Source organism: Hyaena hyaena, unplaced genomic scaffold, assembly GCF_003009895.1.
Source record: "Hyaena hyaena isolate Hyena2069 unplaced genomic scaffold, ASM300989v1 scaffold_188, whole genome shotgun sequence".
NCBI classification, from domain to species: domain Eukaryota; kingdom Metazoa; phylum Chordata; class Mammalia; order Carnivora; family Hyaenidae; genus Hyaena; species Hyaena hyaena.
The window spans coordinates 2,376,957-2,403,935 of NW_024080819.1; the positions used below are offsets into that span (position 1 = coordinate 2,376,957).

Consider the following 26,979-nt stretch of genomic DNA (forward strand, 5'->3'; position numbering starts at 1 on the left):
TCATATGGATAGATCTGCAGCAAGAGTTCACAAATTAGTAACTATCAGTGTCCCCAGTTCCCAATGTCCCATGTTGAAAATTTACCCCAAATTGTCAGTTCTTAGGAAGGGCACCTCAGATTAAAATCTTCTCACCAGGGAGTCTATGAGAATTTGTTCTTGTGTTTTAAATCCTAAGTGCTTGTTAAACCGCCAACACTGCAAAATTAGAGACCATTAAACAATATAAGGCAGCAAGTGATTAAATCTACCAAATACACACTCAAAGCAGCTTAAGCTACTTTTTAATTAAAAATAAAATATCACTGGCTAAATTCAGATGTCTTAGCTATCCAGAAAAAGTTAGAAGGCTGTTCAAAATGCAAAATCCTGCCGATAAGGCCAGATAGGAAAGGAGAAATAGGGTGGGGGGTAGGTTGGGGCGGCAGAGCCTTGCCATGCTGATCCAGTTTAGTCAGAAGACAAGAAGGGGGGTCCTCAGGGCACTAAGGGGTGAGGACGCCATGTGGCTGCTGATTAAATAAGCTTTATCAGCCAAGGCCTCAGAGGAGACAGGGTGTTCCACCTTCTTTGGCAAGGAGAACGAGTTGAGTAACAGCATCTCAGAAAGCTTAGGCACTGGAGATGTATGGACGTTCGAAGGAAATATTAGTGCTATTTTTAATTACAGCTTGAACTAACTGATAAACAGTTCCTGAAATAATTGTTAGCAATTGGGGAAGGAGGCATGGGGGATTTTGAGTTAATGCAATTGCTTAAATTGGAAGAAATTTTTACTGTAAAGTTAGAAGTATATAAACATTGTAGCTTTAAGTTGTTCCTACTTGTTTAAAGAAAAGAGAAAGGGCCAGGGGGCTTAGTCAACGTTGGGCAGGAGGCCAAGAAACTGAAGATCAGACTTAAGGCTGGGATGATATCATTCACTCTGAAGTCTTGATACTCTTTCTAAAGCATGAGAAAATTTACTGGTAAAACCTTACCTCACCCACACTTTTCTTATTTTTAACTCTATTTTTTTTCCTCTCAAGAATAATTTTCTAAATCTGCTTTCTGCCTTACATGTAAATGTTATGAATTTACATTTAGCTTCCGACATGGTCTTACCTAAAAAGCTTGCCCTGAAGTAAAGCACAGGCACTTGGTAGCTACAGGAGTATAAAACATGATATTCATATTTAATCACTTCGCTTCCCGGTGTGGTCTCAGTCACTTCAAAATCATCCAGCGGTAGCTCTAAAGCCTCCTGAAAAAAAGCAAAAGAGAAACAAAATGTGTTTGTCAATTTAAAAAAAGTACGTTAACACAGAAAGGGAAAGAGGAGGTTTTCTTCTGGCAAAATAACAGTTAAACAAATATAGGACTATGAGGTAAGGAAAAGGGAGTTTCCAACATTAATGTTTAACATTTGAGTCCTGGGTAAATAGTAAAACCAGAAAACATTAGCATTAAGTAATTCCAGATTGTTTTTGAGAGACAAAGCAGCTCTGGGTAAAGAAACAGGAAGGGGGAAAAAAAAAGCAAAAAGATCTATTGCAACAGCAACTGAAAACTCTTTACTGTACAATTTTAGCAACAAGATGATGGCTATACAAGCTACCTTCTTCCCTACCTGTGAAAGCTAAAAACATCCTAACAATTGAACAAGAGGCTGTGAAATGTCCCTAAAGATTCTATTGTACTTGCCAAAAGATGATTCATTGTGTGCTGAACAATTCCCAGTTCCATTTTGAATAAGAAAGTTATTTTGCAAGAGGTTGAGTTTGTTAGGTACATTTCAAAACCCGAGATGAGTCTGTTCTCCTTCTTATTGTGCTATCTATCGGTGGTATATTTCTACAATAAATCTTAATATTTATAACAGAATAGATGGCAAATATTAATGCCAACTTAAATACGGTTTTTGTAAGCATAGATGGTTCTAGCCAGCTCACTTCTCGTAATCATTCCTTACTGGTTGATTTTTTATTATTTGTGATTGTTTCTGAGGAATTTATCTTAATGTTTGGAAGCCGTTAATTGGACATGTTGAGTCAGAATCTGGTTCCATCCACACTCACTTATTTATTTGGACTGAAGAATTTCCTCTGAAATTAAATTAGTAAAAGGAAAAGAAGCAGGTTGGTTTGGCTCATTTCTACCTCTCATTAAAACAGTAACAACAATGAACAATTGGAAAGAGTTACAGGAAAGATTTCAAACTTTATCAATATGAAATAAGGTTTCCTGTGGAGATAAGTAAAGCCACAGACTGCTCTGCAGATCTGTATCTGCTTTACTAATTCCCCACTCACAGTCAATTCATTGGAGGAGATATTACACCGGATAAATAACAACCAAAGATATTTACAAAATAGTTTTCACTAAACTCCAGTAAACACTATCAATTAAACATAATGAATTAAATAACCAGAAACAGATCACTGAAGTATACATTCCCGATACAGAAAGTTAATCCAGTAGCAAGAAAGAGGTTTTTCTGTTTGTTGCTTTGAATTTTCATTAGGCAATGTTACCTGTATTTCCTTTTAAAGCAGTTCTTCAAATCAAATTCTTTCTTTTGGTCAAAGATTAAGTTGGTCAGCATTTATATTAGCATTTATAATTTCCTTTCTTTTATAACATTATAAAGCATTATGTTTTTGTGATAAAAGAAATAATTGCAAACACTGCACAAGTACCTAAAATAAAAAGTGAAATCCCCCTCATCCTAGCACTCCTATACTTCAGGTATGTGATAATTTTTAACACATTAGTGTATAGTTTTCCAGGCTTTTCGAATTTTTTCACCTACAAACACACACACACACGCACGCACGCACGCACGCACACACACACGCACGCACACACACACCTACCCTCGATTTCATATTATACATATATGTACATATAACATTTTCACTCAGCTTTCTTTTTAACTTTGTTTCTTATATATTTTATCATGACAATTTTTTTTACATGTTTTTAAATTTCATTTATATCATTAATCCATCTGAATTGTGTTTTGTGTATGGTGTGAGGTAAGGATTTTTCCCAGATGATTTCTAATAGTCCATTTTTTCCCCATTTTTTTTAGTGCTACCTTTACTATAAAATAAGTGTGTGTGTGTGTGTGTGTGTGTGTGTGTGTGTGTTTATTCCCTATTCTTCTCTATTGACCTAGTTCTCTCCTTAGACCATCACTGTCTAATTCTTAAACAAATGTTGAATTAGGTTATTAATTTCTGCAGAAAACTGCAGATACAGACTGTCTGAGACTCAGTCCTGTTAGGAAGGATGAGATTCCTAGAAAGAAGGGCCTTCCCCTAAATTCAAATTCAACACTCAGGTATGCACTGGGGTTGACATCAGAGACATGCCAGTAGTGATCAATTGGACATAAATCCAGTTTCTCTGGAATAGTTAGGAGGCCCAAGGAATAAGAGAGAGGAGACAGAACAAACTCTCTGAAGAGCCATGAGAATTCTCACTGTAACCACTATTCTCATCAGCAGGATACCTCTGTGGGGATTGAAAGCTTGAGCACTCCTCTCTTTGGGAGTGCTGCTATGTTTCCCACTGCCTTGCTCTGGGCAGCTAGCTATAGGTAAAGATATATTTGCATCCTTAACTCATATTAAATGAATCTGAATCCTTGACCTGTATCTGCTAGGATCTTTCCATCATTCATGGTAATGGGCATTTATGATGCCCAATCAAGTGTCATGTAATGTGGAAATCTCAGACTTCTACATCTTTTCTGCTTCTCCTTCCAAAAGTACCAAATGGCTGTAGACTACAGTTCTTGCCTTATTCATCTTTGTATTCCCAGAGACTCTAACACAGAGCTGAGAACCACAGTATGCAATACTTTCCAATTCAGTAGCAGATCTGTTTCTTACTATCTCAATATTCTACAACAGATTTCACAAATAATTCACTAGCAACACTATCCTCACCACAAAGTCTGAAAAGAAGTAAATGGAGAAGTAAAAATGCAGATCACCAAAAATAATAAATAAATGACAAATAAGCATATGAAAAAGATGTTCAACATCATTAGCCATCAGGGAAATGCAAATTAAAACTACAATGAGATATCACTATTTATCTATCAGAATGCCTAAAATAACAAATAGTGACACCTTCTAATGCTGATGGAGACTCAGAGAAACTAGATTATTCATACATCACTGCTTAGAGTACAAAATCATATGGCATTTCTTATAAAAATAAACATGAAACTACCATACAACCTACCAATGCACTCATGAGCATCTATCCCAGAGAAATGCAAAACCTGTACATGAATGTTCACAGCAGTTTTATTCAGAATAGCCCAAAACTTGAAATATTTCAAATATCTTTCAACAGGTCATGGTTAAACAAACTGTGATACATTACTCCATACTACTCAGCAACTCAAAAAAGCAAACTGTTTTTGCTTTCACTATTTTTATTAAGTTTTTAGTTGTTAATTACAATATAGTTAACATTCAGTATTATATCAGTTTCATGCATACAAAACAGTGACTCAACAATTTTATACATTACTCACTGCTCCACATAATAAGTATACATTTAATCCCCATCATCTATTTCCCCCACCTCCTTCCTGGTAACCATTAGTTTGTTCTCTACAGTTAAAAGTCTATTTCTTGGTTTGCTTCTCTTTCTCTCTCCCCCCTTTGCTCATTTGTTTTGTTTTTTAGAATTCCATATATGAGTGAAATCATATGGTTAATTGTCTTTCTCTAACTGGCTTATTTCACTTAGCATAAAACTGTCTAGCTCTATCCATGTTGTTGCAAATGGCAAGATTTCACTCTTATGCAATCCCTGTCAAACTACCAACAGCATTTTTCACAGAGATAGAACAAATGATCCTAAAAATTTTATGCTATTACAAAAGACCCCATAAAGCCAAGGCAACCTTGAAAAAGAAAAGTAAAGCTGGAGGCATCATAATTCTGGACTGCAAATTATATTACAAGGTTGTAGGGATCAAAACAGTATGGCACTAGCACAAAAATAGAAGCATAGATCAAGAGAATGAAAACCCAGAAATGAACACACAACTATATGGTCAATAAACCTTCAACAAAGAAAGAAACAATATCCAATGAAAAAAAGACAGTCTCTTCAACAATGGTGCTGAGAAAACTGGACAGCCACATGCAAAAGAATGAAATTGGACCACTTTCTGACATCATACACAAAAATAAAGTCAAAATGGATTAAAGACTTAAATGTGAGACATGAAGCCATAAAAATCCTAGAGGAGAACAGAGGTAGTAACCTCTTCGACATCAGCCATAGCAACTTCTTTCTAGATATGTCTCCTGAGGCCAGCAAAACAAAAGTAAAAATAAACTAGTGGAACTACATCAAAATAAAAATCTTCTGCACAGTGATAGAAACAATCAGAAAAACTAAAAGGCAACCTACTGAATGGGAGAAGATATTTGCAAATAACATATCTGATAAAGGGTTAGTATGCAAAATATATAAAATACTTATAAAATTCAACACCCAAAACACAATATAATTAAAAAATGGGCAAAAGACATGAATAGATATTTTTTCAAAGAAGACATGCAGAATGCCAACAGACACATGAAAGGGTGCTCAACATGACTCATCATCATGGAAATACAAATCAAAATTACAATGAGATATCACCTCATACCTGTCAGAATGGCTAAAATCAACAACACAAGCAACAACAGGTATTAGGAGGTGGAGAAAGGGGCACCCCCTTCTATTGTTGGTGGGAGTGCAGATGGGTGGAACCCCTCTGGAAAACAGTATGGAAGTTCCTCAAAAAGTTAAAAATAGAATTACCCTACAAGGCAGTAATCACATTACTGGGTATTTACCCAAAGAATACAAAAACACTAATTCAAAAGGATACATGCACCCGGATGTTTACAGCAGCATTATTTACAATAGCCAAATTATGGAAGCAGCCCAACTGTCATTGACTGATGAATGGATAAGGAAGATGTGGTGTACACACACACACACACACACACACACACACACACACAGTGGGGAGTAAAAACACTCTAACAATATTTGCTCTTCCAACCCATGAGCTGGAATGTATTTCTATTTCTTTATGCCTTCTTCAATTTCTTTCAACAATATTTTATAATTCTCAGAGTATGAGTCTTTCAGCTCCTTGCTTAAGTTTATTCGTAGGTACTTTATTATTTTTGGTGCAATTGTAAATGGAATCATTTTCTTCATTTCTTTCTTCAGCTTCATTATTAGTGTATAGAAATGCAACAGATTTCTATACATTGATTTCATACCCTATGACTTTATTGAATTCATTTATCAGTTCTAATAGTTTTTTGGTGGAATCTTTAGGGTTTTCTACATATACATCACATCTTATGGAAACAGTGAAAGTCTTACTTCTTCCTTACCAATTTGGATCCCTTTTATTTCTTTTTGTTATGTAATTGCTGTGGCTAATATTTCCAATACTATGTTGAATAAAAGTGGAGAGAGTGAACATCCTGGTCTTGTTCCTGACCTTCAGGGAAAAGTTCTCAGTTGCTCCCCATTGAACATAATGTTAGCTGTGGGTTTTTCATATAAGGCCTTTATTACATTGAGGTATGTTCCCTCTAGACCTATTTTCTTAAGTGTTTCTCTCATGAATGGATGTTGTACTTTGTCAAATCCTTTTTCTGCATCTATTCTGTCAAATCATATAGTTTTTTTATCTCTTCTCTTATTGATGTGAGGTATCATGTTGATTGACTGCAAATACTGAACCACTCTTGCATCTTGGGAATAAATCCCACTTGATCATGGTGAATGATATTTCTATATACTGTTGGATTTGGTTTGTTAGTATTTTGTTTAGGATTTTTCCATCTATGTTTATCAGAGATATTGGCCTATAGTTATTTTGTATGTGTGTGTGTGGTGTCCTTAACTGACTTTGGTATCACGGGTATAACTCTGGCCTCATAGAATTCCTCTTCTGTTTTTTATAATAGCTTGGATGAATAGGTATTAACTCTTCTTTAAATGTTTGGTAGAATTCACTTGTAAAGCCATCTGGTTCTGAACTTTTGTTTTTTGGGAGTTTTTTGATTACTGACTCAATTTCATTGCTGGTAATCAGTCTGTTCAAATTTTCTATTTCTTCCTGCTTCTGCTTTGGTAGGCTATATGTTTCTTAGAATCTATCCACTTCTTCTAGGCTGTCCAGTTAGTTGGCATATAATTTTTCGTAATATTCTCTTATAATTGTTTGTATTTCTGTGGTGCTGGTGGTTACTTCTCGTTCAAAAGAGCAAACTATTGATATATATAACTACCTGGGTGGCTCTCCTTGGAATTGTGCAAGTGATAACGCCAATCCAGGAAGCTTACAGACTATATAATCCCATGTATAGAATATTTTTGAAATGACAAAATTTTATAAATAAAGAACAGAGAACAGATTAATATTGGGGGGTGGGTGGAAGGAGGTGAGTTATTGTTATAAAAGGGCAACATGAAGAATCTTTATGATGATTCATGAACCTACATGTGATAAAATTGTATAGGACCAAATATACACACACCCAAACACAAACAAGTAAAACTGGGAAATTCAAAAAAGATTGATGGATTGTATCAATGCCAATATCCTGGTTGAGATATTATACAATAGTTTCACAAGATATCACCTCTGGGAGAAAGTGGGTAAAATGTACATGGGATCATTCCAATTATTTCTGCATTTGAATCTACAGTTAACTAAAATATTTCTATTAACAAATAAAAAGAGAGTGAGGCAACTTGAGTCTTGTTAAAAGTAAATTAAGGAGCGCCTGAGTGCTCACTCGGTTAAGCGTCGGACTTTGGCGCAGGTCATGATCTCACGGTTCATGGGTTCGAGCCCCACATTGGGCTCTGTGGTGACAGCCAGCCTGGAGCCTGTTTCATATTCTGTGTCTCCCTCTCTCTCTGATCCTCCCCTGCTCATGCTGTCTGTCTGTCTGTCTCTCTCTCTCTCTCAAAAATAAATAAAAAACATTTAAAAAATTTGTTTAAAGTAAATTAAAATTTCTAAGACCTCAGGTGCTAACAATACAGATGGCAGAGGGATCAAGTTAATAAAGACATACTAATGTCTTGGATATGCTTTACAATAACACAGGAAAGGGGTCAGTGGACGGAGGTATGAAAGGGGCATCACTGGCCATAAGGTAGTAACCAATGAGGTTGCTTACTGAATTCACTGGTATTTATTATTATACCATTCTACTTTTGTTAATATTTTAAAATCTCCAAAAAAAAAAAAAGATAACAAAGGTTTCTAATACCCTCTTGAAACAGAAAGAATCACAGAACTCTAACAGTGAAAGAAACTAGAATCATTTCATATAGCCTAACACTCATCTTGCACATGGAAACAAGTCCCAGAAAGGTTGGTGGTTTACCCAGTGTCACCCCTAGTTAGAGGAACAGTTAGTTATAATGCACGTAAAAACACTGAAATCACTGCACTTTGTACTGTAGCATGCCTCTTCTTAACTATTACCATACTTAAACTGGACTGATGTTCTGGGCAACATCAGATTAATATTAACATTTTTAGTAAATTTGTTAATACTTTATTATTTTATTTTATTATGTTTTTAAAAAAGGATTTGGGTATACTTAATTTTATTTTAGAGCTACTAGAAAAAGAAGTCATGTGCACCTTTATTTTCTTCAAAATGTTGCTATTTCATTAAATTAAAAGATACCTGTTTAGAAAATTACATTCATTCAAGGAGCAAAAAGATTAAGTGGTTCACATTAATTATAGAAACCTTGATTTTATTGAATTCAATTAACAATAAGTTGACAGTGATCTCTCATTTAGAAAATCTGATACGAATTAAGCTTTACAACTAAATCCCATTAAAGAGGGATCATGCTGAAGACACTTCATAGATATTTTATTGAAAGCAAACCCAAATAGTGTGTTGGGCTTAGGAAATGAGATCCATATCTCTATTTAGCCTACAGGGAAAAGTAATTGAAGGAAGAAAAACTTTTCTTCTATCACTAAAAATCTCTATTACTATTACCGAGCAAAGCTAAGTAACGAGCTTTATTCATAATGTTCCCTTGAGGAAAAGAGAGTCTATTTGTTTATCTTCTACAAGTCAAGTTTTTTATTCAAACCTAACATTAACGAGCCAGAATCATAGCCAAGAAGCCAAAGAGTGACAAGGGGGCAGTGCTGGTTCAGAGGCAGTCTGCAGCTGTATCCATCAGGGGACACATAAGCCATCTACAATGGAAAACGAACTATGTAACAAACTTCATTTAATTTCCTTCCTTCCTTCCTTCCTTCCTTCCTTCCTTCCTTCCTTCCTTCCTTCCTTCCTTCCTCCCTCCCTCCCTCCCTTCCTTCCTTCCTTCCTGATAAAGCACACATGCAAGCTAGCAGGGGAGAGGGGCAGAAGGAGAGGGAGAGAGAGTATGGAGCCATGATACAGTGCTCAATCTCACAACCATAAGATCACAACCTAAGCCAAAATCAATACTCGGACTCATAACTGACTGAGCCACCCAGGCACCCCACATTTTATTTTCTTGAGCCAACAGTTTTTAATATCATCAGAAGTGATAAAGGCTGATGAAGCTTTTTAACAAACCACTGAAAAATTAAGTCCTTAAAAAGAGAAAGAATTTCAACTATTAAAACATTTAAAATGAATTATAAAAATAATCTAGATGGACCTCTAAGTAAAGGCAGGCCTCTTTTTGTTTCACACATTTTAGAGAGGGATGATCTTTTCACTATCTTCACTCCTAAAATGACTTTTTTCATGATCTCTGTGGCTTTTGAGTGACTCACAATAACACTTCCAAGTGATGGCATTTTTTCAACAATTGTAAATGTAGTATGTGGTATGCAAGACTGAGTTCAACACAAGGCCGACATCTGTCTTATAGTACCCAGGGTGAACAACAAAGGGTGGTCACCAAGATGATCCCAAGAATAGCATCTCAGTGATACTCAGCATTCCCAGGAGTATTATCAGTACTACTCCTGATTTTTAAAAAAGGGGGAAAGAACCCACACATGACTCTTTGCTCTTCCAGCTTCCTCATAGGGGAGAGAATTAGCATCAGCATGGCCAATGTGGGTTCCTACTGAGATGAAGAATCTGTCTCCTGTGTGGGATGAAATCCTCCTCTGCAGCCTGGCAAGCTCAAGGGCAAGGCAGGAGGGAGGGGATCCAGAAAACATCTGGCAGCTTTCTTAAGGTTTACAGCTGGCTCCACTGTGCTTCTTAGGCCCTACTTCTTTTAGGACTGCAGGAGATAGCAAGGCAGCTTGAGCTTGGCGCTGGACAGCTAGCAAATCGAATGAGTACAGGCTGTCTGTCTCTTAGACTCCATGCCAGAGAACACTGCTCTCCCGGGGGGGGGGGGGGGGGGNGGGGGGGGGGGGGGGGGGGGAGGGAATAGTAATAATGTTTAATAGCACCTATCACATGCCAATGACAATTAGCCCTTACATCAGAACAATATATAAATAATAACATTGTTTTCTGAGAAAAAAAATCAGAAGGGCTTAGAAGGACTTCTTTAAAGAAAAGGATGGCTCACTTCATCTAATTTTTAGTTGTTTAAGTGTCCAACTTCAGCTCAGGTCATATCGCATGGTTTGTGAGTTTGAGCCCCGCATCGGGCTCTGTGCTGACAGCTCAGAGCCTGGAACCTGCTTCGGATTCTGTGTCTTCCATTCTTTCTGTCCCTTGCCTGCTCTCTCTCTCAAAAGTAAATAAACATTTTAAGAAAACTTTTTCTTAAAAAAAAAAAAAAAGAAAACTTTTTCTTAAAAATAAGATTAGCGTCAGTCACAAGGGTTTACAGTTTTTCTCCTTCACTCTCCCAGGACCATCAGATCTGAGGCATAGGGAATGTTATTAAACACTTGTGTTCTTGGGCTCCATCCCCAAACCTGTGCCTTTGAACTCAGCACTTCTGGGATGGTACTTAAGAATCTATCTTGTTTACAACATTCCCGGTGATGCTAATGCAAGTGGTCAGTGAACCATCCCAGTGGTTGCCTCACATATACATGAAGTGCTTACTTTGGGATTCTTTTATAGTCTATGGGATTACAATGCCAAGAAAGACCAATCACCAAGACCCCAACCTATGCAATAAACTAGCTTGCCTTCACTGGACGCTCATCTATGTCTTCCTAAGTATTGCTAGCTCATTGGTCTCTTCTCAGTGGGAGTCTATACACCTTTGTCAAGCTAAGACATCAGTTCATCATTCCCACTCAAGGTACAGAGTCTCTGGCCGTTTCCTTTATCTCCTCCTATCCAAAGGGGGAAAAAAAAACCCTTCAGTTTCTCCTTTTTCTTTGAGTTGATTGCTAAATATCAATGGCCATCAATGGCTTAGTACGGCACTCCTTTACTAATTATTACATTCAGTTGCAGATCTATGACTGATAGCCTTAATCACAAGGAATCTTTACTAGCGGAATTTGGGGTGCCAAAAAGAAGTAAGTTTTGCACAATGCATAATAACCACCAATGTGTAAGACTTGTCTTATAAGCTACTCTATGTTTTAAATCCAGAGCCAGAAAATTCTTCCCTGTGCTACAGGGTAAATCAGTTTCCACTAGATTTACCCTTGCAGAGAATTAAGAAACAAGAATCATCTTTTATATAATATCTTCTCAAAATTAGGAACCAATGTATTGTCTTCCGATTTCTCTTTCCCATATTAAACAATGCTAGTTCTTCTCCTTTTTTTTTTTTTTTTTATATTCCTAATTCCAGGGGTCTGCAAACACTTTCTTAAAGAATTACATAGTAAATATTTTAGGTTTTGTGGGCTATAAGTCTCTGCCATTGTAGCACAAAAGCAGCCATTAGCAAAAAGGACTGCAGTGAAAACCTTATTTACAAAAACAAAGTATGGCTTGTAGACCTTAGTTTGCCTACTCCTATGAGTCCCATCTTAAGGTCTTCTTTAACTTCATTTTATTAAACTTCTATATGTAGTAAGCAGAACCTTATTAAAGGAGGTATATTTTCATTTGGTGAACTTTCTCCCCATTTCTACTTTTTTTTTCTGTCTTAGGGAGTGACATTGGATTTCCTGTGGGGATAAGTTCTGAGCCTTAAAAGAATGATGATAATTGAATCCAATAGGCTGAAGTTTGACTGAAGCCATTTTCTAAAGCAGAGATAGCACTACTTTAATTTAAATAAGTGAGATTTTTAAATGTCTTGGTGAATAAACTGCAAATTCCTTCAGCATATGAATGAACTTCTAGACTCAAATCCAGAAATGGGTAAATTTCACTGCCAAAGGGTGAAAATGATATGGTCTGGATAAAGAGACCCAAAGCCAAGCACTGTAGTAAGTTAAGAGACTGTGCAGACTCTCTCACCATGGAAGAATGAGCAAAGAACAGGTCTAAAGGACCTTCCAGGAAGCCAGCAGCTCTTTCCACTTCTTCAAGACTGTGTCTGGGCTATGTGGATGTGAATAGGGCTCTATATGTTTGCTTGTGGGCTTTTTTTTTTTTTTTTTTTTAACCAGAACGATCCCTTAAAAGGTTCTATAGGCACCTGCACCACATGCCAAGCCTGGTGACTGTGCGGGGACCAGTAGTGGGGGCTCTTGTAAATCATATTATTTCAGCAGCAATGAGAGTGCAATGAAAGTTCTCATCTTTCTACTGGGGTATATGAATACATTCAGCATCAAAGATAAAAACACCCAGCTTTATGGAAACATAGTATAGTAAATGTGGAAAAGAGCATGGAAGTTAGAGCTAGACCTGGATTCAGCTCCTGGCTCTGCCACTCACTGGATAGACAGACAGGTCACTTAATCCATCCAAGCTCAGGTTCCTTACTTGTTAAATGAAGGCATTTTCCTCCCACGTGTCCCTTGTTTGAAGTGCACAGAACAAGACAGAATGTAAAACTATCGGACACATAGTAAGTGTACAGATTAATTTATTCATTCATTCATCATCAAATGTTAGAGGGTATCTTCTGTGTTCTAGACCAAAAGTCAGCATTTTCTTAAAGGGCCAAATAGTAAATATTTTAAGCTTTGTGCACCACGTGTCTCTGTCAGAATCACTCAATTTTGCATTGTGGCATGAAAGCAGCCTAGACAATATGTAAATTGAGCGTGGCTTTGTTCCAATAAAATGTTATTTATGGCCACTAAAATTTAAATTTCATATAATTTTAATGTGTCATGAAACACTATTCTTTTGATTCTTTTTCAACCATATAAAAATGTAAAAACCAATCTTAGCTTGTGAGCTGTACAAAAATAGGCAACAGGCCATGGATTGCCAGCCCCTGTTCCAGACACTGTCCTAGGATCTGGGAACAGAGGGGAGAACAACAGACACTGGGCCCTAAAGGGAAGAAACATGTTAAACAATCACACAAATAACAATAAAATGATCATCATAGTAAGTACTACTCGAGAAAATGCTTATAGTCTTCAGAGTGCATATAATTTTTACCACATCTATAGATTCAGCGTGCAAGATTTTAACCTTTTTGTCTCAGATCTTTGAAGTATAAACCAATTTATGTAGCACAGACTTTTAAAATATCCCAACCACCATTTCCCAAGGTTTATTTTTAGTTCAATGACTGTACCATCCATCCATATAGATTTTTAAAATTTTTAAGTGTTTGTTATTTATTTCTGATAGAGAGATAGAGAGCGAGCAGGGGAGGGACAGAGAGAGAGGGAGAGAGAGGGAGACACAGAATCAGAAGCAGGCTCCAGGCTCTGAGCTGTCAGCAGAGGGGCTTGAACCCAGGAACCAAGTTCATGACCTGAGCCGCAGTCGGATGCTCAATTGACTGAGCCATCAGGCACCCCTAGAGAGTAGTTTTTTGTTCACATTCACCAGACTGCCTTATCACTTCGAGTGTGTCACCTGTAACCATCCAAGCTTCCTCCTGACAAATTCTTCTCACAGCTGACTAAAAAATCTCCTTGAGGCACCTGGGTGGCTCAGTCGGTTGAGCAACCAACTTTTGATTAGGACACAGGTCATGATCTCAGGGTCCTGGGATCAAGCCCCAAATCGGGTTCTGCACTGACAACATGGTGTCTGCTTGGGATTCTCTCTCTCTTTTTCTCTCTCTTTGCCCCGCTCACACAAACACACACATATGCTCTCTCTTTCTCAAAAAAAAAAAAATCTCTTTGCACACTTCATTCTGTTCACTATATGTCTTCCTGCCCTCAACAATAGTTTCTGACTATGTCGGCACATTTCTGCCCCAGCTTTGTGCATACTGACATATATGTGTGCACATGTGCACAATGTGTGTGAACAGAGCACATACACATTCACTCACTAATGATCACTAAGCAACTATTACGTTAGGTGTGGTGCTGCCACTGGAAAAATGTTGGTGAACAAAAAAGATAAGGCCTTTGCTCTCAAAAGAGCTTATATATACTAGAATCATAATTATTTCACTAAAGACTTGCAAATATTGTAAGAATGTAAGAAAGCATCTTGGGGCCTTATCTGTTCTAGGGTCAGGGAAAGGTTTCTCCTGCCATGGAGCACACACATCTTTTGGGATGTGAGTGCCTCAATGAAGGCAGGGCTTATGCCTATCTTGTTCACTCAGGTATCCCAGGCATCCGGAACGGAACGATACCTCGCAAATAAGAGACTTCCAATCAATATCTCTTAAATGAAACAAATGAATGGAATGAGTAGAAATGCTCTGTTGTCCCTTCCATCCTATAAATCAGAGGGCTCTACACTTTTTTGACTGTGACCCCAGCCCTCAAAAAATGCAAGCACTCATCTTTAATATGTGCATATTTACCTTGTGTTCAATTATGAACATGTGTTTCTGTATAATATATTATGGATATTATAAAACACATTAAAATTGAAAACCTTAGAAGATAAGACAAATATGAAGGAGAATTATTTATCTAATAATTATTTTACTAAGGTGATGGTCTGGGCACTGGCAGAAGCAGCCTTCCCACTCTGCCCTTCACTCTGAGCATCAGAGAACATTCCCTGGCATCCCACTCTCAGATCTTCTTTGGATTGCTTGACCACTGGGCACTCAGCCTTCCGGGCCAGTGACTGTGGCTGAGTAAAAGTTGTAGAAATGTTGATTTTTAAGGTACCCATTGGAAAAGTTACCACCTCATAATGGTCAGACACATAAATAGCATGCAAGTGAGCACACTGTTTCTTGCCTTTCACTGGGCACTCAGCTCCAGGGCCAGAGTTGTTGAAAAGCCAGCAGCCAGTCCTGACAGTCCTGGACAATCAGACAGGTGGACACCAAATGCCTAGACCTCGCCTGCCCAGCAGTCCTGTCTCTCTCTCCAGCACCTGAGGCACTGCCTCAACTCAAGACTGACTCTCAAGGGCCTTTCTCTTCATAAAGAATCCCATTCTAATCTGCACATAAACAAATAGCCCTGGGTTCCAAAAGTATAATCGACATAATAAATAAACCATTCTAGAAATACAGTCATTTTATTTATTAATGGTACAAACACCTTTTTTGCCAGTAATATTTTGATAAAAACAATTTGAACATGATGCAGTTGTTTTGTTTTGTTTTAAATCTTAATTGTGATATGGCATTCTAAAGTTCTGGCTTCAGTTCTTTTTCCTTCTTCTTTTTTTTTTTTTTTTGATAGGTGATTTTATGATTCCAATAGCTGAGAAAGATGTACAAATCCATGTGGAAGAAGTACAGTAACTCCCCCTCATCCACAGGGGATATGTTCTCAGACCCCCAGTGGATGCCTGAAAACATGTGTAGTGCTCAAACCGTATGCATACTACAGAGCTTTCTTCTATATGTAAATACCTATGATAAAGTTTAATTTATATACTAGGCACAGAGATTAACAATAATAATTAATAATAAAGTAGAATGGTTAATAATATACTGTAATAAAAGTCATATTAATGTGGTCTCTGTCTCTCTCTCTCTTAAAACGTCATATTATACTGTTATCACCCTTCTTCTTCTGATGACAAGAGATGAAGTGAGATGAATGACATAGGAACTGTGACATAACATTAGGCTACTATTGACCTTCTGAGGATCTGTCAGGAGGATCATCTGCTTCCGGACTCTGGCTGAAGGAAACCAGACAAAGCAAGCAGCAGATAAGTGCAGCTTACCGTTAATGACTGGATGTGCTTAAACCGTGACACTGACATTTCAATCTCTTTCTCCAACTTTAAGAAGTTTGTCTTCATGTTCTAGATGCTTTTCAGTGAGTTGCTAATCAACACAAATAGCTTCATGCTATCAGCAAGCACAGCATACAGACAGGTTGAGGGTCATCTTTAACAACAGTGAATATAAACCCTACCTCAAGTAATCTTAATTTCAAATTTGGACAGCTAATTTTTTGCAAGATCTGATCATATATTTTTTTTACATACTGCCATTTTGTTGTTGTTGTTCTTTAGAGTTTCTTTGCAGGAATCAGAAGAGTCCCTAGTCTAACAAGTAGGAACTGTGTTAGCTGAAACTGGATGGCATCATCCTGGTAAGTCCAGGGCACAGAAAACTGAAATGTATGACAGACACCTGAAGGAGTGAAGGCACCACTATTAGCTCCCTCCTATCATCTGGCTCCCACTATGCCTTTCCGTGCCTTGAGCAACATATAACATCTAGTCTTCTGACACATAAATTGTGTGAAGACTCAGCATGAGGCTATGTTTAAATATTATAAAGCTTCATTAAAAAATAAATAAGTAAAAGTAAATATAAATAGCAGTTCAAATGTTATTTCCTACATCTCAATGAACTGTTTTTGCAAACTCTCTGGGGTGCATGCATGCACTTAAAAAACTCTATGCTGGTGACCTAACCCAAAGTTAAAGAAAATATAAAGAAGACAAATTTTATCCTTGGCATCCTCTACATCTAGTTTTTCATGGCTTTGTTTTCCTCTTTCAGCACAAAGCTCCCAAATTCAGCCCTTCTGATCTGATCTTCAGAGCAAGAGAACCTGATAAATTTACCAACAGTAAATGTTACAAGCAAGGAGTGTTAATCCAACCCAAAGGCTTTGCTTCTGAAGATATGTTTCCCTCAACAGGGAAATCTTAATGAATCACTACTCACCATACAGTTTCTGTAACAGAGAACATGACATGGGTGTGGGGCAACGATGGCTTCCTGGCACCTTTCTGAACACAGCCTGTAGATGACTGCCTACTGACTGAGGACGCCGGCCCTGCCAAGGACCATGCAAAGGGGCACATGGGCATCACCAGTGATCTGTGTCTCAGGCAACAGAAACTGCTCTGGGAAGGAACTATATACATTTGACTTCTAATTGCTGGATCCCCATTTCTCCCAGTTACCAAGCCTAGGCACTCAACCACTTTTTCCATTTGCAATGGTAAAGATAAATCAACATTCAACAGAAGTTTCCAAAGAGGAAAATAAAAGAAGCTTAAGCTGGTAATACTGAATTAATGTATTTTCCTGGTTACTTACAATGGTAAAGCATTATTTGCACAGTAAGAAAAATGCTAATTTTATTAAAGTGCTATTCAATAAGGCTTTTAGACTAACTTGCAGAACCCTAAAAAATTATACAGAGTGACTTGATTTGTCAATTCTAACCTCTTTGGAATCATTTGCCTGCACAGTTGCCACACTTGGAAGAAAAACCAAATCCAGAACTGACTTGTTTCCTAAATGAATTGGGAAGTTGTCGTTAAAAAGCATCTGCTACTTTATTGCATTCATGTAAAAGCATTCTTGTGCTGCTATAACGGACTATTGAGCAGATGTTTTAGAGCACTATACTCACAGCAATACGTGTATCATAAAAAAGATAAGGAGCTACAACATAATTAAAGATTTCAGTTACTCTATAAATGAATTTCACTTTTTTAAAGAAAAATGGATTTAAAGTTGTGTCAAGAACTTCAACTTTTGACTCAAGCAATTCACCTGCAAGCAAGTGAACACAAAATCATTTACAGCAATAAATAACAAAGGGTCAGACTCGGCCTTACACCCAATGTGATGAAATCTGAGGTTACAAGAAAGGCTTCTCTAGACCAAAGCACTCTACTACCTCCCAGGGGATCAGCCAGAGAATTAGCCACGGATATCAACTTCTTTGTGTCTTAAACGTCTTCAAGCCAGGAGAATATACTTCTTCAAGCCAGAACAGTATACAACACTGAAAATCATTATGAGCTGATTTTTTAATGTTAGCCAAAACTTTCAAACTGAGAGTGGACTCATAGCAAAGCCTGTAGAAACAGGAAACTGCAGCATCAGGAAGGCCAGGGGTGTGTGTAAACCTCAGCAATGGCAGTTATGAATTTGTAACCTGTTCTTCTCACTCCGATAAGATCCTCTAACTCGAAGTTATGAAATTTAAAAACATGAGAAACAGTGGTTAACAACCACATCAAAGTCTATAAGAATATTCTTCTTTAATCCAAGATCCAGGCTCTACTTGGGGTCCAAGTCTTACAGTGGATTACTCCCAGAGTAGACCTTGAGGGGAAGATTTGAGTGCAAGTAATCTATTTGATGAGTGATTTTAGGAGCACCAGTAAGGGAGTGAGGAAATAAGGCAGGATGGGAAAGAAAGCAATACAGATGACCACTGTGGGCACTGGGGCTCATTCCCAATGGAAACATGTAGGAGGCTGTATGGAACACACATCACACTTGTACCACTTAAAGGGGTTCAGAAGTTGGGATGTGTATTCACCAATCCCTACCTGTTACTGATTGAGGGCTTTAGGGTGCACACAGGACACAGGAACAGTAAGTGGCATGGGGATACGAGCAGGGCTGGTGCCCACCACTGCAGATCTGGGCAAAAGCCCAACAAGTGCTCAGTCTCTTACCCACAATTCTGAAATTGAAAAAGCTCCAAAAGGATTTAAAATATATTTTTCAGGGCGCGTGGGTGGCTTAGTCGGTTAAGCGTCCGACTTTCACTTAGGTCATGATCTCACGGTTCATGGGTTCGAGCCCCGCATCAGGCTCTGTGCTGACTGCCAGCTCAGAGCCTGGAGCCTATTTCAGAGTCTGTGTCTCCCTCTCTCTCTGACCCTCCTCTGCTCACGCTGTCTCTCTCTCTCTCTCTCTCTCTCTCTCCTAGAAATAAATAAAAATTAAAAAAATATATATATTTTTTCATAAATTTGGCACCTAAACTCATTCATTTGGCAAATTCTTACCTGAGATTCTTATATTCTTTATCCACTTTGTATGAATATTGTTTCACTAAAGAAATATTAATATTGCTGCACATGGGGTGCCGCCCAGACACCAGTAGGAATGTAACATAATACAGAATTTACCTTTATAAAATTATATTAATTTTCTAAAATCCCCAAACTCAAAATTCCAAAACACTTTGGAGCTCAAGAATTGTGGAAATATAGTTTTTGGTTGCCTTCTACCTTACTGTTAGATTTGTCTTGCAGATTAACAAAATGGTATAGACAGAAGCATGTCGACCTCCCTAAACAAAAGTCACTGAATAAATTCCTAATGAATTACCACATTAAGAAATCTGAAAAACAGGGGTACCTGGGTGGCTCAGATGGTTGAGTGTCCAACTCTTAGTTTCAGCTCGGGTCATGATCTTGCAGTTTCATGAACTCAAGCCCTATGTGGGACTCTACGCTGACAGCACGGAGCCTACTTGGGCTCTCTCTCTCTCCCCTCTGCCCCTCCCCAACTGGAGCTGTCTCTGTCTCTCTCAGAATAAATAAACAAACTTAAAAAAAGAAATCTGAAAAACAAAAACAGAGAGTAAAGGAAATGAAGGGTAAAAGAGAAGAAAAGCATAGGAAAAGGAAGGAGGATAGAGGAAAAGAAAGAGAAACAAACTGTGATAAAAAGCTAAAGGCAGCAATAAAAAAAAAAAAGTGAGGGCTAAACAAAGACTGAACAACAGTCTTTGTTCAACAAACAAACAAGTTTCATGCTGTTATTCTCCACTTACATTATTGCCAAAATATAGTGACCAAAACTTTGATATAAAAAAGATAAAGGAGAGGGGCGCCTGGGTGGCTTAGTCGGTTAAGCATCCGACTTTCGCTTAGGTCATGATCTCGCGGTTCGTGGGTTCGAGCCCCGCGTCGGGCTCTTGTGCTGCCAGCTCAGAGCCTGGAGCCTGTTTCAGAGTCTGTATCTCCCTCTCTCTCTGACCCTCCCCTGCTCATGCTGTCTCTCTCTCTCCTAGAAATAAAAATAAAAATATTTAAAAAAAAAAGATAAAGGAGAGACAGACAACTGAGAATAGACACATGGATGAAATACAGAACTGCTTGAAGAATTTGATTATAGACAGTTATCAATATTCAAAAGAAAATCACAACCGACATCTCCAGTAGAAATAACTCATTCTCCTGTTCTGTAACCACCACTGCACTCATCAGCTGAAGCTCTGCCTAATCCATGTCTGTGCAAGAATATTCTCCCTTCACCATGAGAACACAAGCTTCCCCCTTATTAAATTTTGGCTTATGGTTCCTCTGTCCTAGAACATCTCCATTGGTTAACTCTATCAGTCTAATGCTCAACCAAATTTCCGTAACAATGAAGTTTTGCAATTATTACATTTGAATGTGTGAGCCTTTGTAACCCGGGCTAATTATGGGAGGGCAGCCATGGTTCCTAGTAAAACATTTTAGATATATGAGTACTTTTATTCACGAGGATTCTTGAATCTTTCTTTACCATGTTCCATTGTGTTGAACAATTTTAAGGTTCTCATTTCAAATATTAAAACTTTAAATCTTCAGAAACTACCCCAGAAAAATAAAAACCCAATGCAAAGGTAAAGATTTTAAAATATGAGGGGCACCTCGGTGTCTTAGTCAGTTAAGCATCCGACTTCAGCTCAGATACTGATGTCACAGTTTGTGAGTTTGAGCCCCGTGTCGGGCTCCGTGCTGACTGCCAGCTCAGGGCCTGGAGCCTCCTTCAGATTCTGTGTCTCCCTTTCTCTCTGACCCTCCCCTGCTCATGCTGTCTCTCTCCCTCTATCAGGAATAAATAAAACATTTAAAAATAAATAAATAAATAATAAATAATAAATAAATAAATAAATAAATAAATAAAAAATTTTAAAAAGAGATTTTAAAATATGAATATCAATAAAGATCTTAGTATTTTTAAGAAGGTGATCTAAATGAAAAAGTCCATGTAAAACATTTAGGACATTCCTTAGCATGTAAGAAAATAGTGTTAGATTATAGTTATCACTGTTGGTTGGGCAGTAGAGTAATATGAAGCATTGTTTTAAGAAGAATGATTTGGAAATAAACTAAAACATGGATCAAAACTTAGAGAAACCATGGTAAGATATGTTAGAATTAAAGTTAAATTCTATTCAAATTCTATTTAAATAGAATGATTCTTAAGAGAGGTCATAAGAAACTCAAAAAAAAAAAAAAATAGTTGCGGGGGGAAGCACCTAGATGGCTTAGTCTGTTAAATGTCCAACTTCAGCTCAGGTCATGATCTCATAATTCATGAGTTCAAGCCCTGTGTGAGGCTCTCTACTGTCAGCACAGACACTTTTCAGATCCTCTGTCCTCCTCTCTCTCTGTCCCTCCCCCTCTTGCATGTGCTCTCTCTCTCTCTCAAAAATAAATTAACATTTAAAAAAAACAGTTGGAAACCATATTGGGAAAGGGGGAACAAATGAGAAAGATGATCCAAGAGAGTAGTATTTATTTGTGTAAGCAAATTACTGATGAATGTAAGGGGCCCAAAACAAGTCCATTCATTTAATACGAAGGTTTTGAGCCTGGATAACAGGGAAGATGATGGTGTCATTAACAGTAAAAGAGACATTAATAGCAAGTACTATTTTGAAAATGCCGATTTAAACATCAAGATCCTATGGGCCACTGAGTGTGTAGGCAACAGTCAAAAGAGAGATGGGGACTGCAGGAGTGGCTTTCATAATAGTTACCACTATTTGAGCACTATGTGTTACGTATATACTATATGCATGCCAATGTGATAAGCAACTTTATGAAATAGGGCATTTTTATTTTACCCAAATTGATAAATCCAAATTAAAAATCTTAGCTACACATGATCAATTATTAAGAGGTTAAGCTAGAATACTGTCTATGTATACAATTTTAAAGCTTCAATATATTTTGAATTTGAGTCATCAGCATAAAAACAATAGCGGGAACAATTGTGGTAGATGAAGTTTCTAACAACAACAACAACAAAGATAAGGCCAAGGAAAGACCTTGAGGAATGCCATCTGTCAGAGAGAGGAGGAGCAGGGAAGCTAGAAATAATAACTACAAAAAAGAAAAAAGAGATAAAAATTACATGGAGGTTATAGAAGGAAAAGCTTCCAGCAGATCATGGCCAATAACCTTGGATGGTACAGAAAAATAAAGGATAGTCTGAAGAAGCAATCTGAACTGATGTTACAGTTGTCACTGCTGTCTTTTAAGAGAGTAATTTCAAAAGTATACTGGGAGAAAACGCGAAACTTGTAAAGAGTGGCACGAATCTGCGGTGAGGAACTGTAAGTATTGATAATACATAATCCTTATAAGAAATTACATAAAAAATAGAAAGATAACATATAGGTAGCTTGAGGGGATACCAATGTCAAAGTAAGAGTTTTAAATATATATATATTTCTGAAATATATTATATATATATATATAAATAATTCACACACACACACACACATACATGTATATGTGTGAATCTGGGCTTATTTGTAGGCTAAATGGAATAAGTCATTGGAGAAGAAACTTAGGATGCTAAGAGAGCTGCAAACTTAGTGACAGAACCAGAAGATGCCTCAGCAGTGAAGTAAGGGGTAAGTGCCTAACAGATTGATCCTCCTACAAATAACAGGCATACATTCTGGGTGGAAAAACCTCCATGAGGGCTCTGGAGACTTAACAAAAGTAGAGTTTGGACAGGACTCATTATCTGGAGCAAGTGACTTGTTTTTTGCAGTCTTTATCCTGGAGGCAACTTCTGAAGAAGCGCATTAGCTAAAGTTCTGCCACCTTTCTGATGGGAGAGAACCGCTGCTGGTGGAGATTAAAGAGATGGCCCCGGAAAAAAAGGGAGCTAGACAAGGAGAACCCCAAGTTCTATGTTTAAACTCAGCCTAAATCTCTGGCTGACTTCTGAGCCATGCATGTGTGAAACAAACTGAAAGCAGCTTCCAGTTAAAACTTAACTGAACTGAGATCTAGGGCACTGCCCACTACACACATGACAGTTTGCATTTCAGATCTGACCAAGTTAACTAAATGATGAAAGGAAAACATCAACACTCCTTGGAAGAGTACCAGAAGTCAGCTGAGAGACAGAACGGAGAAGAAAAATAATATTTAAAGCAACAGTGGCAGGAAATGTCTCAAATTTGGTGAAAGAAATAAATTTACTGACTCAAGTTTAGAAAACCACATCTAGCAAATGCAAATAAACCCACACACAGGCACATTTTAACTAAACTGATGAAAACCAAAAATAAACAGAAAATATTAAAAGTAGCCAGAGAAAAACAATACATTCACACAGGGAAACCATGATGACAATATAATACGATGTATTTCTCATCAGAAACACTTAAGCCAAAAGGCAATATGACAGTATTTTTAAAGAGACCTAGTCTGATGAAAAGACCCTTCAAGAATATGGATGAAATAAAAACATTTTCTGATAAAGAAACACTAAGGCAATTTATTATCACTAGACCCACACTACAGAAATGACAAAGAAGTTCTTCAAGCTGAAGAGAAATGATACCACAGGGAAATTCAAGTTTTGAGGAATGATTGAAAGCACTGGAAAAGGTAAATATTTGGGTAAATATTAAAGACCATAGTTTTATCTTAAATTTTAAAATAATACATAGACTGGGGTGCCTAGCTGGCTCAGTTGCTGGAGCGTTAACCTCTTGATCTCAAGGTTATGAGATCAAGCCGCACAGTGGATGTAGAGATTACTTAAAAAAAAAAAAATACATGTGACAGTTTAAAGCAAAAGCTATTAACAGTGTCATGTGAGATTTATAAAGTAGGTATAATATATATGACAACCATAATATAACAGTTGGTGAGGGATGTCATAAATAGATGTATATAACTGCAAAGCTGCTACATTTTATGTGAAGTGGTACAACATTAACTTTAAATAGGTTGAAAAAATTAAGGATGTATATTGTAACATAGAATCCTTCGTAAAATAATGCAAAGAGGTATATCCAAAAAAGTCAATAGATGGGATTCTAAACATTCACCCAAAAGAAGGCATGAAAGAGGAAACAGAGGATCAGCAACAACAAAATAGGAGGGGTAACAGAAAAAAATTTCAGATTTAATCAATCTTAGTATTACATTAGACATTAATGCACTAAACACTGCAATTAAAAAGCAGAGATTACCTGAATGGACCTTTAAAAAATAAGGTAGTCTTTGCCAATAAGAGAAAACTAAGTAGGTTGAGAAAGATCATGTGAACAATAAACATGAAGTCTGCTAAAGATACATAGTACATATATTAATTCAGATAAAGGAGACTCTAAGATAGAGTCTCTTTATCTTTGTCATCACCGATGGTGGTCGTCACTGATGACAAAGAGGGATACTTTATAATGATGAATCCATTAGACATCAGTCATAAATGTATATGTGCCTAATAACATCCTAAAAATGACAGCATTTAAAGGAGAAATAGAGAAACAATCATGGTTAGAAACCCCAGCTCCTCTTTCTCAGCAATGATAGAAAAACTAAACAAAAATTTAGTCAAGATATAAAGGATTATTTAACTTACATTTATAGAATCATGTACCCCATAACAGCAAAATATCAATCATTTTTAACTACACACAGTACATTAACCATAACAGACCATATGCTTGGCCATTAAAAACGTCTCAATAAATCTAAAAAGACTGAAATCATACAGAGTATCTCTAACCACAATGAGGTTAAATTAGAAATCATTGACAATGAGATATTTAGGAAAACCCTAAATATTTTCAAATTAAACAACACATTTCTAAATAATCTATGGGTCAAATTAAAACACCAGAAAGGTTATCATAAATTATCTCATACTTAAAGATAATAAAAATACAACAAAATAACATCTGTGAAATGCAGCTAAATCAGTGTTTAGAGGAAAAACTATAGCTTTTGTACCTTAAAAAAGAAGAAAGGTCTAAAATAGGTGACCTAAGTTTCAATGTTTAGAAGAGCAAAGTAAATCCCAAGCCAATAAAAGGAAGGAAATAACAAAGATCAGAGCAAAATCAACAAAACAGAAAACAGAGAAACCAGAGAAAAATATAAGCCAAAAATTGATTCTTTGAAAAAATTAATAAAATTGAGGTACTTCTAGTGAGATTGATCAAGAAAAACACAATAAAAAGTAATAAAAAACCAGAAACTAAAATGGGTTTATCATTACAGATCCTAAAGACATTAAAAAAAAATAAGAAAATACTATGAATGGTATATCAAATATTTTATAATCAGATAAAATGGATAAGGCTCATGAAAGAGCAGTTACCAAAGTTCACTTAAAAAAATAATATTCTAAATAGCTTTACGTCTTTAAACAAACTAGCTATCATTTAATATCTCACAAAGGGAACTCTGGAACTCTTTATATTTTCTTAAATAGGTATAATGACTGTGTGTTATTATACCCCATAATAATAATTTCTGATTATAAATATATATATGAGAATGATCCTTCAGATAGAAGAGACTACCTTGAGAAAAGGAGGAAATTCACAACTTTTAGGCATAATTTTATATATTCATTATTATTTTCCTTTTTTTTTCTTTTGTCTCAAGTAAGCTACATTTGCTGGTATCTCTGGGCATTCTGCCCAATTTAGCTTTTTTTTTCTTTCATCTGTTCAATATTTTCCTGAATATATTGTGAGTAACACATTTAAGTGAAAATTTAGCATTACCTCTTCATTTTTATGCCCCCTTAGAAACTAGAATTATGACTGAGACTAAAAGAGGGCATTAAGAAAGAACCATTTTCTGCACAGTCCACATATATTTTACATAAAGGACACATCACAGTTGAACCCTCAAAAGCAACTTTCTTAATTAGCTTAATTAGTAATGATTGTGCTGAAATCAAGTGTATCAGTTCAAGAAACCCTTTAAAGCATAATAGGATTCAATAACAAAAAAATTAATTACAGGTTATTAATTCCTATACCCTACTCTAATTTCAATTGTCATTAGATGGCTTCAAATTTTGCTCTTAACAAAATAAATCCCAAAATTCAAATAGTAACATTCTTATTGATAATACTTTCTACCAACATGTCAAAAAAATTTATCTGCTGGATATACTAAAAAGCATCCATGGGCATAAGGGCATAAAACAAGAAGTAGATAGTTTATTTTTAACTCAACCATTTCCTTTACATTTTAACAAGTGGCTTGGGTTGGATTAGCTTCTACAAGCTCCACCTCCAACTTCTAATTATAAAAAGCAGTCTCCATAAATAAAACAAAGATATCCAAAGGAAACTTAGTGTAATTCACAGCTTTGCAAGGGCCCACTCTATTCTTTAGGTTTAACTGTGAGCAGACAAATGAGAAAATGTGTAAAGAGGGCATCTGTGTTCTATGTCACTCTCTCAGTGGCTCCTGTTGGCAGGAACACAGTACTGAAGTAATGTATAACCATGTTAGGAATTTCCAAGATCCTTCCCCTCCCACCCCCACCCCCCCACAAAGTACAATTCGTTTTACTATGTTGAAGAATTATAGATAAAAGAACTGGGGACATGACCTCTTCAAGAAAAGTACTCAGGAAAAGGTATAACCCTTACTCTTAGGTCCATGTTAGGGTTGTTGAACATTATTTTGCTGAATGCAATTTTATCATTTCACTCATTTAACAAATATTTTGAAGATCTGTGAGCATATGAGTGAA

At 36.8% G+C, this 26,979-nt stretch overlaps 1 protein-coding gene across 4 annotated transcripts in view; it reads right to left on the bottom strand.

Moving 5' to 3' along the window:
* The window catches only part of ATG10 (autophagy related 10), a 246,380-nt gene that overhangs the window by 91,337 nt on the left and 128,064 nt on the right, over positions 1–26,979 (bottom strand). For all 4 annotated transcript variants that reach the window (XM_039241059.1, XM_039241057.1, XM_039241058.1 and 1 more), the window contains exon 4: positions 1,105–1,243. In XM_039241059.1, the coding sequence (XP_039096990.1) occupies positions 1,105–1,243 (139 nt within the window). The remainder of the gene's footprint in view (positions 1–1,104; positions 1,244–26,979) is intronic.